This window comes from Uranotaenia lowii, chromosome 3, assembly GCF_029784155.1.
Source record: "Uranotaenia lowii strain MFRU-FL chromosome 3, ASM2978415v1, whole genome shotgun sequence".
NCBI classification, from domain to species: Eukaryota; Metazoa; Arthropoda; class Insecta; order Diptera; family Culicidae; genus Uranotaenia; species Uranotaenia lowii.
The window spans coordinates 19581928-19599563 of NC_073693.1; the positions used below are offsets into that span (position 1 = coordinate 19581928).

The window sequence follows — 17636 nt, forward strand, 5'->3', positions numbered from 1 at the left end:
AGTCAACGCGGTTGGGAAGTTTCCAAAGTAATAAAAATCGAAAACACAATAAATAAAATTTGAACAGCATAACAAAAATTTCAAAAAGTTACAAAAATGAGAAAAACGACAAAACTGACAAAATAAACAGAAATGAAAAAATTACATATAAATCGTAAAAATAACAGAACTGAAAAAATAAAAAATATGCCAAATCATAAATGCTAAAAATGATAGAAATGACAAAAATGATCAAAATGGTAAAACTGACTGAAAAATGGCGAGAGTGACAGTAAATGACAAAAAGGAAAAATATAACAAAACTAACAAAAAGTGATTAAAATGACAGAAATTGCACAAGTGATAAAACCACAAAAAGAGTGTACAATTGCAAAGAAGATAATATTTAAAAAATAGCTAAATACACAAAAATAATTCAAAAAAATACTTTAAAAATTGACAAAGCTAAAACATGACAGGAATAAATCACAAATGGATAGAATTTCCTTTTTATTTTCTTCTTCCATCTTTGGCATTTTGTTTAATCGGATTTTTTAAATAATTTTTTTTTGTATTTGTACGTCTCGGTGGCCGATTTGTTAGCGTTGTAAGACGGTGATTGCCAGGTCCATAAGGGCATGGGTTCGATTCCCATCTCGGTACTGGGTGTTAAATGTTATTCTTTATTGTCTTTTAAAAAACATCCTGTATGTACAATTTGACACTATTGCAAGTTTGAATGCTTGTAACTTTTTTCAGAAGCTTCAAAAAACAAAAATTTCTTCGGAGACCCTAAATGAATTCAAAAGTTCTTTATTATTGCATCTTTACTTTTTTATGGACAACCCTGGAAGCCTGGTAAAAAAAACTCCAAAAGTAAAATCCAAAAGAAAAAAATCCAAAAGTAAAATCCAAAAGTAAAGTCATATTTTATTAAAAACTTTACCACCCCTCAAACATTCTTTACAAGTAATCGAATGAAAAGTAGGTTTTTCAGACCACTTTTTTGAACTTTTTGTGACCCTTTCTAAAAAAAAAAAAAAAATTAAAAAAATATTTCTTGACTTCTTTATGTAGACCCTAACATAAGCTTTCATATACATAAGATAGATATTTTTTGAGCATGTAATGCATAGCTGCAATAATTTTTGTTAGGCATGTTTTTCGGATTTTTTTTCTTTCCTGCTGAATAACGAGAAAACTAGTAGCTTTAGTTCCAAACATATTTTACTGACATTACAAGGTTTCTAGTGATACAAGTTTCGTTGTAATTGGTTGGATATGAAAAGAGTTATAACGATTTTAGCTTGGAGTGTCAAATTGACACTCCTAAGTCTAATAAGGGTAACGAAATCTAATGCGGATGAGGGTTAAAACAACATTACCTTACATTTTTAGCTTTTACAGGACCAATAGAATTAACACAAGCAACATAAATGGGTTTTTACATTCTTAAATATTCTCGCGGGTTGCCAAAGTTGAACGGGGCTCGGCAAACAGACGAGTAAAAACAAAAAAAGAAATATCGGTAGGAGAGTAAGAAAAGTATCAAAAGTCCTGAACTCCCTCATTTAATCGTCCTGATTCGGAAACTACTCTCACTGAGCTTATTGAACAAAAGAAAGTAAATTTTCGAACAGGTTAAGTTTAGGTCAAAGAATCGTTTGATTGTTCCTTTACCAACACTCGAACAAACAACTATTATGAACAAGAAATGTTGCTCTCTCTTCTTGTCTTTGGCTATCAAACCATGCCAAATTTGCCAATGTCGTTTGTGTCATTTCAGGCATTTAAAAAAAATACTGTCATCAAATGAACTACGACTTTTGTTGTAAGACTTTATCTGTCGATACAAGTATGTATTGCGAAAGGAAGATAAATGCCCAGAAATAACAAAGATCTACCAAATACAGACTCCGTTCAATTTTGGTAACACAAAATATTCAGGCGTTTTGCCGAAAAAAAAACTTTTTTCCACTTATTTCTTCAAAAGTGTGCCTTATTTAGAAATGTAACTCGAATGTGATAAATTTAATAATGAAACTGTATTCGACAAAATTAAACACAACACTTCCAGCAATTTGAGTCTGCTCATGATTTTAATTTAAACGTTGTTAGTCCAATTGATGCTCAAATTTCCCTTGAATTTGATGATATTCTTTCTAAACAAAATGTATTTGAAAGTTCTTGTGAGACAAATATTGATGAACTTAAATTGATTCTCAAAAAATTTAAAAATATGAAAGCCCCGGGGGAAGATGGGATTTTCTATATTCTTATAAAAAAGTTGCCTGAAAGCACTTTAAATTTTTTAGTTCAAATCTTCAATAAATGTTTTCAGTTGGCTTATTTTCCCAATAAATGGAAAAATGCCAAAGTAACTCCAATTTTAAAACCTGGAAAAAGTGCTTCAGAGCCTTCAAGTTATCGACCAATTAGTTTGCTTCCTTCTTTAAGTAAACTATTTGAGAGAGTTATTTTGAATAGAATGATGATTCACATTAATCAGAATTCTATTTTCCCTGATGAACAATTTGGTTTTCGTCATGGACATTCTACTACACATCAACTTTTGAGTGTAACTAATATGATTAACGCTAGCAAATCTGAAGGATATTCAACTGGTGTTGCTCTTCGTGATATTGAAAAAGCTTTTGACAGTGTTTGGCACAAAGGTTTAGTAGCTAAATTAGCTCGATTTGATTTTCCTGTATATCTCACCAAAATTATTCAAAATTATTTGACTAGCCGAACCTTACAAGTAAGCTATCAAAATTCATGCTCTGAAAGGACACCCATTAGAGCTGGTGTCCCTCAGGGTAGTATACTTGGGCCAATTTTATACAATATTTTTACTTCTGATCTTCCTGATGTACCAGAAGGAAAAGGTAGAAGATTATTTGCTGATGATACTTTGCTTTCAGCCAAAGGTCGAAATTTACGGGTGGTGCGCAGTAGATTGCAACAAAATTTAAATTCCTTTTTGAATTACTTGAAAATGTGGAAAATTTCTCCTAACGCTTCCAAAACTCAACTTATTTTATTTCCCCATAAGCCAAGAGCTAAATTTTTAAAACCTAATGAAAATCATTCCATAACTTTTAATGGGGTTTCATTAGAATGGTCTGATCACGTGAAGTACTTGGGACTAACACTTGATCGGAATCTTACTTTTAAAAATCACATTGAAGATATTCAATCTAAATGTAATAAATACACTAAATCTCTTTATTCTCTCATCAACAGGAAATCCAAGTTGTGTCTGCGAAATAAGCTGCTTATTTATAAGCAAGTCTTCCGACCAGCGATAATGTATGCAGTTCCGATTTGGTCTAGCTGCTGCGCGACGAGGAAGAAAGCCATCCAGAGGATTCAGAACAAGGTTCTGAAAATGATTTTGCGGCTTCCACCTTGGCACAGCACCGAAGATCTTCATCGGATTGCAGGCATTGAATCGATCGAAGAGATGGCCAACAAAATCATCTCCAACTTCAGAGGCAAATCGATGCAGTCTTCCATCGCAGAGATTCGTTCTCTTTACAATTAAGTTAGTTTTTAGGATATAGTTTAGGCTTAAGTTTATATATAAAAAATTTTTTTTTCTATACAGGATATTCTCCTATAAATCAAATAATTTATTGCTCTAGCAAATTTAAATCAAATAAATAATGTTTAATATCTACTTAATTAAAGAGTTGAACTGATCATAATTGATCTGAACACTTAATATACTGTAATAATATAACTTGAATGTGATGATTAAAAGGCTAATAAAGATTTATTTAAAAAAAAAAAAAAAAAAAAAAAAAACACAACACTTCGGTAACTTAAAGACACTTATTTCGTCAAATTTGGTTCACTGATTTCTGTGAGATGTAGAATGCCATATTTCGGAGTTTCCCGGCGTAGATTTCTACGGGGTCCTAAATGTGTTAACATATTTTTTAGTCAATTTTGACCATTTTTTATTTATTTTTTATTTCCTCTTATCATATTTTTGATACATTTGCTTTTCTTGTTTTGTTTGTAATGTTTGTTTGTTTTTTTTGGTCATATTTACTATTTTTGTCAGTCTCCATCATTTTTAGTTATATTTTTTTAATTTTTAGTCTTTTGTTTGTACAGACCCCGTTCGATTTTTGCAACACACCCGTTCATTTTGTGTTGCCAAAATCGAATGTTGCCAAAATCGAACGGTTTTTTTTCTCAACTTTTTTTCAGTTATTTTTACAAAATAACTGTTATTATTATCAAACATGTTATTTTTGGTTATTTTTCGACCATTTGTAGTCATTTTTTAATTTTTTTCATCTTGTTTTTGAAGCATTTTCCCCTTTTCTTGTTTTGTTTATAATGTTTGTTTTCATTTGTCATATTTGCTGTTTTTGTCGTTCTTCATCATTTTTTAGTTGTTTTTTGTCATTTTCAGTCTTAAGTTTGAATTTGTTTTTTAACTTTTTGAATTTTTCATCTTTTTGTCATTTTTTTTTTTAACTTTTGTTTTTATTGTTGCATTTTATCACCATTTCAGAACATAAAAACGTATTTATGGTGTTTATCTCAATTCAATTGGTCCTAATGTTGCCAAAAACGAACGGGGTCTGTATTTGTTTTTCAATGGAATCTCAACAGTTTTGTCATTTTCCAGTACTTTATGATTTTTTTTTGTTATATTCTATAAATATTTAAAATAAACCGATTTTCATAAATTATACCAGTTTGGAATCGTCTACATGTTCACTATTTATTTATGAAGAAAAAAAATTATTGAAAATTGGTTGGTGTCTGCTGAAAATTTAGCCGAAAGACCAAATGGCCAAAAAAGATGGCGTTTTTGAACAAAGATCGGCAACTGATTTAAAGATTTTTTCAAAGTTAAAAAAAGTTTTTGGTTTTCTGTATCGTATGTCATGTATGGAAATTTAAGAAAAAAAAAAGAAAAATCATTGATTTTTTTCTTGATAGCCAATGTTTTTTTACTGAATAATAAGCTGATATGTATTTTTAAAAATGGTCCGATAAATTATTTAATCTATAAAAACATGAGCACCAATGGAAACTAAATAATTTTTTTGTGATATTTATCACATGGAGAACCGCGATAAAACATACAACGAGAGATATAAAAAATTCGCTGATCCGTATATCAAAATAAAATTGATTAAATATGCAGATTTCAAATTCTTGAGTGAATTGAAGTGTCGTATTTGCTTTCTTATAATATTATTTTAAATTTAAGTTGACAATTTAGAGTAGTTGAGCTCAGGGTAACAATTAGCGTAAAGTAAAAGTCGATATACCTCAGAATTGGTCCTCAATATGTTGAAATACTATGATTTAATACTAGAATTAGTCACCCTATCAGTCTCTTCATTCACTATCAGTTGGGATTCTGAAAGTTTGAACAGAAATATTCTGAAACTGACCTAAAACCAGAGATCCGAGACCTGAGACATGATATCCTAGGTCTCATGTCTTATATCCTTTGTCTCAGGTCTTAGGTTTCAAGTCTTAAGTTTCAGGTCTCAGGCCTCATGTCTCAGATCCTTTATCTCAGGTCTCAGGTCTCATGTCTCATGTCTCAAGTCTCAGGTTTCAGGTCTCAAGTCGCAGGTCTTAGCTCTCAGATATAATATCTAAGTATCTAAACTTTCAAAGCACTTCCCGGTCCCAACTTTAAAAGTTTTTTTTAACGGTTTCCGGCAATTTGCACGGTTTTTTTAAACAGTTTTCGGAAATAAAAAAGGTTTTTACATGGTTTTCAGAGATAACCACGGTTTTTTGCCTTTTTTTACGTGGTACGTATACCAGTGTAAAAAAACAAACTTTACTGTATACATAAAAAATATGAATGCTTCTTATATGGTAAACTTCTATTGGCTTCAAATGTGATGGATTGGAATCTTTTGCTTGATTGAATGTCATCAATTATACTCCTATTTCTGCTCATAAACGCCACCGATAACTTCAATATAACGTTTTTGGAAAAAGTGTTGAGATAGTGGAAAGATGAAAGCTGCTGTTCTTTGATTTTCAAAACATAAATTCAAAAATATTTAAACACGTATATTTTTTATATAAAACATAGCCTCTCGATGATGAATCCTACGACAATGAATCGTGATCAACGTATGTACCTACTGCATTGCTCAACAATGCAAATAAGCGCAGCGATAATAGCCAGCTTATTTAAATAAATCCACAATCCAATCCGCTGATCTCATCGATAATAATTTATATCTACCCAACAGCTTGCCAACAACAACAGGGACCCAGTATAAATCATAATGTGGATATAGATATGGAGAAAAAGGTCGGAGAGTACACAAGTTTGTGTACCATCATCAAATTGAGGATCAGCAGAGCAACTCGGCGGCGGCGGAGCTGCATAATTAAATTAGTTATGAACTTGGGGATCGTAAATTATTCCTTACTGGAAGATTACGAGTCAATAAATAATCCGCCCATTTCGGATGATTCCTGCCTGTTGTTGGGAACCATTTTAACGATATTACCCATTAGCAGCAATGTAAATTGTCCATTCACCATGTACAGTGCTGATCCAATTACAGCAAATTACATTTGAAACTACTACGAAATGGAAGGGCAACAAACGCATCCGACGAGAGCATTCTAAAGCGAAAGAACCCTACACACAATTTCTGCTTCCGATAGTCATTGAAAGATAAGCCGTATCATGATGCTGGAGCACTCAACTTTGAACATAGCTTCAAATTTGTACTCCAATTTCGAGATGTGGCTCCCGATTCGCTTGAACAGAAAACTGCACTGGCCCATTAACTCTCATCTGGTTCATCTCTCTGGGCCAACATTATTGTAATATTGAAACGAACCGGACCGGACCGGACTGGAAACTACTTCGTCGTCGACGAACGAGAAGTAACATTCCGGTTTCGTTTGGCAAATCTTCGCGGAAAATTAAATACATAAATTAGCAGTTCCGCTCCCAGCTAACGTGGGGCGTTGTCATCGCCTTTCCTCTGGCGATGTGTATGTCTCGCACATCCTTTCTGTAACCTCGTTTAAGCTGCTACTTTGAGAAAGATTTGAGAATCTCGCCTAAACATAATCATCAGGGTAGATTAGTTTACAAATTTGGGTGCTTCTAGTGATTTGTGACCATTCTTGAGTCATTCTTATACAAAGCTTGGAGAAGGATTTATTTTTACAAAAAGAAACATAATGAAAGGCTTAATTCATCTTCAGATTGAACATTTTCGTCAAAACATTTAAAATCTGAAATAAAGGGCTCTCATAAGCAAATTCAACTATGAAGACGCTGTTTATCCCAAAATCTTGAATTTAACGTGAATTTAACGTAAGGAGCGAGGACCCCTCCAGGGTCGGGGCAAGAGCAAACGAAGAGGTTGGCGTAACTTTTGCACCGTGACCAGCATCTTCGGTTCAGCAGAGTTCAAACTCCAATAGAGGCCAGGCGCAGTCAATGTGGCACGTAATCGCACCGGCTCACAATGTCATCTTTAGCGCAACAGATTTTCCACGCGCCTCAGCGAGGTCCGAACGCATCGCCAGCCACACAACTAATTGTGGTGTCCCCGTCGTCGTCGTCGTCGTAATTGAATTACAAAACACAGTTATTTTTTCCCATCAACTTCATCAAACTGCTCGCTTGGTTTGCTGCCGGTTGTCGTTGTTGAATGATGTGGTTGATGGTTTTCGCTTTTCTAACTCATTCAGCTGAGACGCGTCGTCGTCGTCGTCGTGGTCGACGTCGCAGTCGTCATTGTCCATTCGGAGACGTCCGTCGCCGAGGCCTCTCGTAATGCTATTGGGTGCTTCGAGAGAGCCAAATGTTTCGCAAACTAGCACCATACCATACTATTATGTTCCATCCATGGGCAGTGCCTAATTATAGTGATGCATGTGGAAAAGTTTGGCCCCAAATGCCTTGGGCAGCCCTTTAAGGTCGATGACGCGCAGGTCTACAGTTTCTGTGGTTGTTTGTTGATGGTTCTTTTCAATGTTAACAATAATTCCTATTGGAAAGTTTAATCAGATCATTAACTTTTTCAGCTGAATGTTAGAACTAGATTACTTTAACATTTGTATCTTGTCCTCGTCACTCATCAATTCGATAATCAGAAGAAGGAAAGTCCAATCTTTGTTCACCAATCAAATGTACGAAATGGACAATACATTTTGGGCTAAAATTTAATTTCTAGAAGATTGTATATGAACTATTTTAGAGTTGGCTTCTGAAATGACTTACAACTAGCTTCTAACCATTTTACGTCTAAAGGCATCTCAAACTTAAATTTTATTAAGGTGGTTTTTTCATTGGGGTGAGAAGAAAGAGTAGGCGTGTGCTGAACCATCAGCACGTGTTTTCGGGTTCGTGTTTTCGTGCTGAAAATTTTTTATCAAAATTCAAAGAAAATTTAATACCTATCTATGAAGATTTATAAATCTAATACAGTTGATAATGTTAAAAATGTGATGGAAAAGTGTTTTTGAGTAGAAGCGCGTTGAAACCGTACACAGAAGCTGTTAGTGAGGCTTCCCAAGGAAATGGTTGATTATTTGTTTGCTAAATCCATCATTATCAAATTGATAGCCGACAAAACCGTTGATACTCTCATACCAGCATTTTTAATTTTCAATAAGCGAAAAACTAAGGTAGATCGCTGAAATTCCAACAAAAAAATTTTCTCCGATAAGCTGAAAGTGTTGCCTCTTAATGAGTCATTTAAACCTTACCTCAAACAAAAAATTTTTGCTAGATCCACAGCTCGTAAGCTGTATATCTGGTTCCGAGGCTATGGGACAGATGATTTCTAATGAACGACAAAACTTATGAAAAACCAGCGTTTGAATCCTATACCACGTCTGCTCGTGGCAAGGTCCCGAGTATATTAAAGTATGTATTTGCTGGGTATTTTGTATAAAATATAATGATTGGCCAAAATTCTGCTCCTGTGAAAAAAACAACAATTTTCAAAACGAAAACTATGGTTTCCACTCTTTTCAAAAGCCTAAAAAGAGTTATCTTTTATGTACCCTTCGCAACCTACGATCTATACTAACCGATTATACTTTAAGTTCAATCTCCTCATGGATTTACTTCGTTATTGCCAGATTTTGCCAGCAGAAATTCCATTAAAAACGCTCAAGTGGCTCAAAAATAATCAAATTTGCTAATTTCGAAACAGCTGTATCCACTAAAGTGGCCTTAGTTTCTTTTAAAAGAGAAGTATTGGTCCGAAAAGTATCAGAAATTGAAGGAAGGGGATATAGCCACCTAAAATACAGATTAGACGAAGTATTAGTTTGAAAAACTGATCATTATCATGACTGAAAAAAGTGTGCGCTGGCCGAAGGGAGGTACCAAGAATAAAGTAGAATTTATTCTTACAATTTATTTTATTTACATAGTATTCCGTCTCACGACATAACTTGACGAACATAATTCCTAAAATTCACTCGGTTCATAGCAACCGTTCTTACAAAAAAACGATAAATAATTATTTTCAAATTTTTTCATGAATAATCTTAAGATTACCTCCATTTCCTTTATAGAAAGTATTTAGATCAAACGAAAGGTTTTTGAGATACACGCATTCGTAACTGTCCCATTTCTAAAAGAACTAAGCTTTATGTGATCGTAGTTGGTTCCTTATAATTTTTAGAAATTAAATATGGCAACCTAATAAGTATTCAAATAATATCTGAAGTAGGTAATGAGGAAAATATTATTGAGTGCATTGTTTTTGGTGGCAAAATATTGGCAAAAAGTAAAAAAAAAGCGCAATTATTTGGTTGCAAGCTTTGCATGAGCGATGAAATTAAAGCGAAAACAGTGTTTCATGTGTGGGAGGAAGAGCAGCATCAAATTTTGATAAACGACTAAAATGATTCAAGAGCAACAATCTCGATTCTGAACTAAAGCCAAAACCTTGAAATCTTATTCCAGGTCCATAATACTAAAGGGTGATATGGTCAAAATTTGGTCAAAGGAAAACGGTGAAATCGTTTATTAAAAAAATCAAATTAAATTTCTTTTTCAAGTTTAATTAGTATAAAATTCAGGAAAAATATTCCGTTAGGCTTCCGCTTTTCCAAATCCGAATGTCCGGGCCATACGCTTAACCCCTGTCATCAGATTTTGTATAGCCATCTTGTCCACCTTCTTCGCCGCAGAAAGCAAGTTTGCCTTCAACTGCTGCTCGTCCTTAGCAGTTTTTTTGGTCTTCTTTAGGTTCCGCTTGACAATAGCCCAGTATTTCTCAATTTGGCGGAGCTCTCGCGTGTTGGGAGGGTTCTTGTCCTTGAGAATCACCTGCACGTTGTTGGCAGCGTACCACTCCATGGCCTTTTTACCGTAATGGCAAGATGCCAAATCCGGCCAAAACAGTACGGAACAACCGTGTTTCTTCAGGAAAGGCAGCATACGTTTATTCAAACACTCTTTCACGTAAATTTCCTGGTTGACAGTCCCGGAAGCTATGAAAATGCTGCTTTTCAAGCCACAGGTACAGATGGCTTGTCAAATCAGATATTTCTTCGTGAACTTTGACAGTTTCATGTGCTTGAAAATATCTGATACCTTTCCCCTTCCTTTTGCCGTATAAAACTCCTATCCCGGAAGCTGCTTGTAGTCGGCTTTGACGTAGGTTTCGTCGTCCATTATCACGCAGTCAAACTTCGTCAGCATCGTCGTGTACAGCCTCCGGGATCGCGCTTTGGCCGTCGTATTTTGTTTATCATCGCGATTTGGAGTCACTACCTTCTTGTAAGTCGATACACCCAGCTTATTTGCGGCATCTCGGAGAGAGAGGTTAGGGTTTCGCTTTAAACTACCGGCAACTCTCTTTGTCGTCTCAGCGGCTTCCGGTTTTCGATTTCCTCCCGATCCAGACTTCCTGGCTGTCGACAAACGTTCCCCAAACACTTTAATTACATTTGTAACGGTTGATTTGGCAACTTTTAGCGATTTTGCCAGCTTTGCGTGCGAGTAGCTCGGATTTTCACGATGCGCGAGCAAAATTTTGATACGCTGCTCTTCTTCCTTGGACGGCATTTTGACAATTGAAGAGTGAATTCCAAAATCAAAATAGGAGCAACATTCTATGCACACACACCTTCAAAATTACGGGTGTTCAGGTTTTTTAAATGCAAAATTGATAGAAATACGTCAAGTTGATATTGACCAAATTTTGACCGTATCACCCTTTAGTACTGTTTTTCAAAAAAAAATTCTTACTTGTTGATCGAAATTTAGTCCCGACTACTGAATTTAAATAAGATAAGACTAAGTTTGCCAGATTGCCCAGATGTTCTCCGATTTTGCTCACTTTATTTGCTAAATAAACGAAATTTCATTTTATTCATTAGAATTATGTATTTTGCGTCTCAATTTTCTGAGCAAATTGCAAATGAATAATTTGGATATTGGCGGATATTGGGGAAAATAACCCGAAATGGCACTCCTTTAATCTGGTAAGCTTAGGTTAGCAAAATTTCGCATTTTGTGGTTTCTAGCTTGCTAATAAACATTGAAGCGATGATCTGATGATCTGTGATCTGATTTCTCATTTTTTAATTAGTGTTTTGTTCTTAAAATCCAGTTTGGATGGATAATCATTGCGAAAAAAAATCTGATTCGAATCTGGATGTTGCACTTCAAACCTCAATACATTGCATTTTCCGTTCTCGACGAAACTCATCATTTCCGAATGTGAAAATAAAATAAAATAAATAACAGCTGTTAAAACATTACAACTTTTAATTCTTTTGCAGAATTGGAACTTAAAAAAGTTTCATGATGGCGATCCAGAATTGAAAAATCTGAAACAGTTTCATCATTCGCAATATTCCACTAGATTTTCAAATTGAATTTAAAATAAATAACCTGAAGAAAGAATTCATATTAGAAGCCGATAATTCAGAAGTCAAATGAGAGATTTCTTGTTGAGGGTTCTGATAAAAATTTCGCTGTTTGGTTCATCATTAAAAGAAATTATTATCTGACTGGAACTTAAGTTAAAAAATCGCTTTTACCTATATTCGAAATTCAGATTTTGAAATGAGGTTTAAAAGGCAGGATTCAAGTCTGGAATTGCTTATGCTTATGCTTATGATACGTACACAGCCAGATCTTGTCAGCATCCCGGTGAAAAGTAAAAATACATTTACTATTCATCTTATCAAGGCCGGGCCCACTGTGCAGTATTGGACGCAGAGACGACTGGAACCAGGGGAGGAAGAAACGTGGACAACAGTACCATACGTTCCCATGTTCATTTAATATTTATTCGTTGGGAGCATAGATGCTAAGATATTTCTATGCTCCTTGGTGTTGGGCCTTGCGATTCTTCCTTCAGGGGATGGAAATGAGGTTTTTCTACATGGAGTCCAAAAGTTAACAATACAATAATTGAAGAAATTTCTTTAATCATTATACACTGTTTAGTTGTTCTGGATCCCTGTACCTTCATCTCAGGTCATCGACCATGGTTATAGCGCCATTGCCCGCTTTTGAAAAAATTTGAAAGAGCAGAGAAATTATTAAAACAGCACCAAAATCCTTAGAATTTTTCCATTCTAAAAGATTTCAGCGCCAAAAGGAATACATATATGTACATTATGACATACTAAAAATATCAAAAGCAAAATTCTAAAAACAATTATTTATGATTAGATTTAATAACAATGATTAAAACAACGTGTGTTGCGCGCAATACATAATATCATTAGTTGTGCGCTATGTTTCCAGTATACATATTTAAACAATTCGGTTGGCGTCTACTAGAATTATCAGATTATTCACGAATGATGCTTGAATAAGCCCCTTTAAAACAGCAACTGTATATGTCCCGAAAAAAGTGACCAAACATAACGGGTCACGCTCACCCATTTTTTCAACAGCAGCGGCGCATCAGCCGCTGACTTTTATCATTTTTCCAAACCAAATAAGATGGAGATCTGATGGAACAACTCTTCCCCAGACTACCCGTAATTTATTTCACTGAACTTATACACAATCGGTTGCATTCCCGTATCACCATCAATTCCAACGTATTTTATTGAAAGAATCTTAAAAAAAGGGAACATTTTTAATTTTAATTTAGGGAAAAATTTTCTACACTTTTTCAGATTAATGCAGGATTCAAGTCTGGAATTGAAATAAAAACTTAAGATTTAGATTCACCTAGAAGTTTAGTTTAGTAATCAAGATAAAAATATCAATATGAGAATTTCATTAGGGATTCAAATTGCACGAGATTGCAGTTTCATATTGTTAATTCTAGATTCGAAATTTAAATTTTACATTCAAACACAGTCATAATGAAAAAAAAAAAAACAAACCAGAAGAAACCACAAATATAAAGTTAAATTGAGATTCCTTTGTGTTTAAAGATTTCGTTCTTTGAAAAATCTAGATTTCATTTTTTTTTAAATTTACAGGATTTATTAAGCAATATATTAATGATGAATTTAAGTTTCAAGTGAGAAGATTTGAACTACAAACTTAATCTCTTACTTTGATTTCAGAATATTTTGAGGTTGAAAAGAATAAGCTTATTCTTCAATAAATTAAGAAATTACATTTTTTTTCTAAAAAAATCTTGAAAATCCGATATCTTTTTTATGTACATAAAAATAATTGCAAATTCTCGAACTTTATTTTGAAAGTAAGAATTTAAATAAACCCTCCTGCCCCCATAAGCCGGTTCTTGGGGTACACTAACATAAATTGAATAAATGATTGTCAACATGAACAAAAATGAAAAAAATGACAACAATTCCAAAAATAATTACAAAATTACAAATTACAAAAACGACAAAAAAAATTAAAATGACAAGAAGGAACAAAAACAAAAATGACAAGAATGAAAAAAAAAACAAAAATAACCAAAATGGCGTAAATGGCAAAAATTAATATTATAACTTAAATGACTATTGCCAAAATTGGCAAAAATCACGAAAGTTTTTTAAATTCCAAAATTACAAAAACGACAAAATTGATAAAAAGTACCGGAGTTTAGAATATTTTTTTTTCCTAATTAAAGTTTTTTGTCTTTAAACATTCCTGTGATTTTTTTTTTTTTTATTTGTAGGTTTTACTTGTTTCTTATTTTTTTCATTTTTGTTGTTTATGTGGTTATTTTTGTCCTTTTGGACATTTAAAAAAAATTTGATTTTTTTGCCATGTTTCTCTTTTTAATTTTAACTGTTTAAGCCATTTATGTTTATTTTTTCATTTTTGGTAGGTATATGTTGTTTTTGTGTTTACTGTCATTTTTGTTATGTTTGTCATTTTTGTCGTTTTTATCATTTTTGTATATTTTGTCATTTTGTTTTTCATTATCGATTCTACTCAGTTTTTAACGAGTCAGTCAATGTCAGTTTTGCAACTTCATAAATTTTGTAATTTTTTTCGTTTTATTTTTCATTTTGAATTTTCGATATTGTTGTTTTTATCCATTGTCCTTTTTATCATTTTATTATCGTTTTTGTAATTTTTTAACATGTTTTAAATTTTTGTTTTTTTCTAAATTTCATCGTACATTTTTTTTATTAATTTTGTTTTTTTTCTAGTTTTTATCATTTTTTGCCAAATGTTCTGTTGTGTTGTGAGCCTACTTGGTTGAATGATTCAACTGAATCAAAGCAATCGATAGATTCCTTTTAATTCAACCACGGTAAATGAAAAGTTCATATACCAGTATTTCGATAGCAACTTACTACCTTCTTCAGTGAACGTTTTCGATTGATATATCACTGAAGAAGGTAGTAAGATGCTATCGAAATACTGGTATATGAACTTTTCATTTACCGTGGTTGAATTAAAAGGAATCTTTCGATTGCTTTGATCCTGTCAAATGTTTTTTTTTTTTTTTTTGATTACCATCCTACGGGATTGTTCATTCCAGTTATGGATAATTTTTGTAATTTTTGTCCATTTTGTTATTTTTGTCCTTTTTCTTAATTTCTGGCATTTTTGTTAGTTTTTTCTTTCTCGCGTGAGCTTTCATTACGTCTTATGAAACAAAATGTAAACAAACAGTTTAATTAGGAAAAAAATAAAAAAATCTGACATTAACTATTCGCAACTTCTTCCCATTTTGAATATTTGTAGCCTAGACAATATATTCTACATGTGGAATACAAATTTCAAAGTTGTTTTTATAACTTTTGCTGCAATTTTCTGTGAATTTTTAAGATTTTTAATACGACGTAATGAAAGCTTACGCGAGCTTGATCCTATTTTTCTCATTTTTGACATTTTTTTTTTTCAAAAGTATTTTCAATAATTCTTGTGTTTATCATATTTTTCTAATTTTTGTTTTTTTTTTTCAACTTTTCAAAATATTTCATTATTATTTGTCATTTTAAAATGCTATAGTTTGGTTACTGATGATTATTTTTATTATTCACACGAAAAACTTTTATCATTATTCACAGTGTATTTCAAAACTAAATTATTAGCAAAAGAAATTTCAATAAAAAAATTATAGAAACACTAAGCAAATCTTTTCGGCTTGACTACAGTTTTGGTTCATTGGTCGAAAAATTTATAAAAAAAATTCTAAATTCCACATTGATCTACCATGTGAATTTTTCGGGACACCTTTAAAAATGTATTTGGAGTTCCGCAAAAGCTGAGAACCGCTTTCCTAAACATAAAAGTAACATCAATAAACTAAACTTAAAGCTGAATAGTATGTACTAGAAAACATTAAATAAATTGAATCAGCCATGTTTTGAGTGACTTTAAAGAACTTAAAATTAATTTTAAGCTTAAGCGCTTTTTGAATATCGAAAACACCTCCACCGAAAGAAGACGACCGCAATCGTCACCGCAGAAGAAGAAAAGTTCAAAAACCATCCGCCAAGCCATAAATTTGAGACGTCAGCCCCACTGATCTTCATCCCGCAGAGAACCAGTCAGTTGACTTTATCTTTCGTAACGAGGCCTATCGGGTGGGATATCGGAATTCGACAGAGCAAAAAAGTAAAACGACGATGCTATTGAATATTGAAAGGGTCTACCACAGAAACGCTACTCGGCAACAGCAAAACGCGAATCCTTTCAAGTTATCCTCCTCAGGATTAAACAGACGTGATGCTTTGGGGGGAGGGAGCGCTGTTTTTTTTTGGGGTTTCATCTTCCCTTCCAGCGGGATTCCTAGGGGGCGGCCTTGTCACAATATTTGGCTTTTGAAAGATGGGGAAAAAACAACAAACTACACTAAACGGTATCCTTTCATCCTTGAAATGGAACTTGTTGCGAACACTGTCGGGTCGAGAGGGAAAATGTTTATATTCGAATACTGAATGAGGATTTGAATTGGGGTGGCACTTTGCCACCCAACTAAATTCAAGGACAAGCTTTTATGTGCTTTTTTATTGACTCAATTTACGCATCCAAGAGTAAAAAGATGGAATTTTCAATTTGCTAATTGTGTATTTTATTATTGATTTTTCTTCTCAACAGGTCAATGGGAATTCTTTTACCTCCAGTGTCACAAGTGACCAATACTCGAATCAACATGACCCAACATCACCGGAATCGAAGTCTGGACAGTGCTCTTCAACGGATACCTGAGGTACGATACCACCTCATACTCATTGCTTTAACATACCAACTAAAATCAAAATTTCTATCTATCGGAAATCCACAGGTGGAAGTATCGTCGCCAAGTGCCGAATCGGAGAACACGTTGTGTACCAATTCAATCCTCGGTACCACCATGTGTACCAAAATCATTCAGTCCTCGTCCACGAACCCGACCAATACGCCAGCCATCACGGGTCCCCGGTCGTCGGCGGTGGTCAACGGAAGTTCCGCTGTTGTTGTAACGACGACGGATGCAGCAGCAGGCAGTAGTAGTTGTAGAAGCAGCAGTAGTAGTAGCAGTAGTAACGCAAACAGTAGTAGTAATAACCACAACTGTGCAGCAGGGCTGGACGCGAGCGGAGCTGGATCTACGCTTGGTAAGACTTACCTGGTGGTTTCTGGTTCTTGAATTTGCTCTTAAATATCCTCTATTTCTTTCTATTTTACAGTACCTGTATCACGGAAAGCGAAATCGGAAAACGAATCTCTCGTTGTTAAGGACAGCGAAAGTAAAAAGAGGGAAGACTTGACAAGCCTGGGGTCGGACGATTCGGGTGAGTAAAACATCTTAGTCTACCTAGTGGGTCAGTGAAACTATCTTTAGAAATCCTTTTATTAAGTGTGTTCACCCATGTGGTAGATCCATTTTACAAATTCATTTAAATGTACGGCAAGTAACCGCATCCTTTATATTTGTTGCCTGGTATCCAAAGCTACAAAGGCTCGACTCACGATATAATTAGTTTTCTACCTGTACCATCAACTAAGGTCAAAGCTTCGCCTTGAGCCTTTTCTTTAGTTACCCACGTGGTAAATTCGCAGAAGGAATTTTACGAATTGGTACCAAGGCACATCGAGTTACCGTGTCTCCCCAGAACTTATCTGGGTCCATGGTATCAATGAGCCTTTATGAGTGTATGTTGTTATTTGCCGCATCGATTGCTACGATGAGACAAATCTCAACACTCCTCCTCAACATACACATTCGCAGTCTCTTTACTGCCTTCGGTGGCTCCTCCTGAAGATGGGGCTGCTCCTCTTCAACGCACGCACC

The 17636-nt window shown here is 34.1% G+C and overlaps 1 protein-coding gene across 2 annotated transcripts in view; it reads left to right on the forward strand.

The window, feature by feature from the left end:
* LOC129757643 (phosphatidylinositol 4-kinase beta) overlaps positions 1–17636 on the forward strand; it is a 281978-nt gene that overhangs the window by 247484 nt on the left and 16858 nt on the right. For both annotated transcript variants that reach the window (XM_055754916.1, XM_055754917.1), the window contains 3 exons: positions 16460–16571; positions 16647–16959; positions 17032–17136. In XM_055754916.1, coding sequence (XP_055610891.1) covers positions 16460–16571; positions 16647–16959; positions 17032–17136 — 530 coding nt within the window. The remainder of the gene's footprint in view (positions 1–16459; positions 16572–16646; positions 16960–17031; positions 17137–17636) is intronic.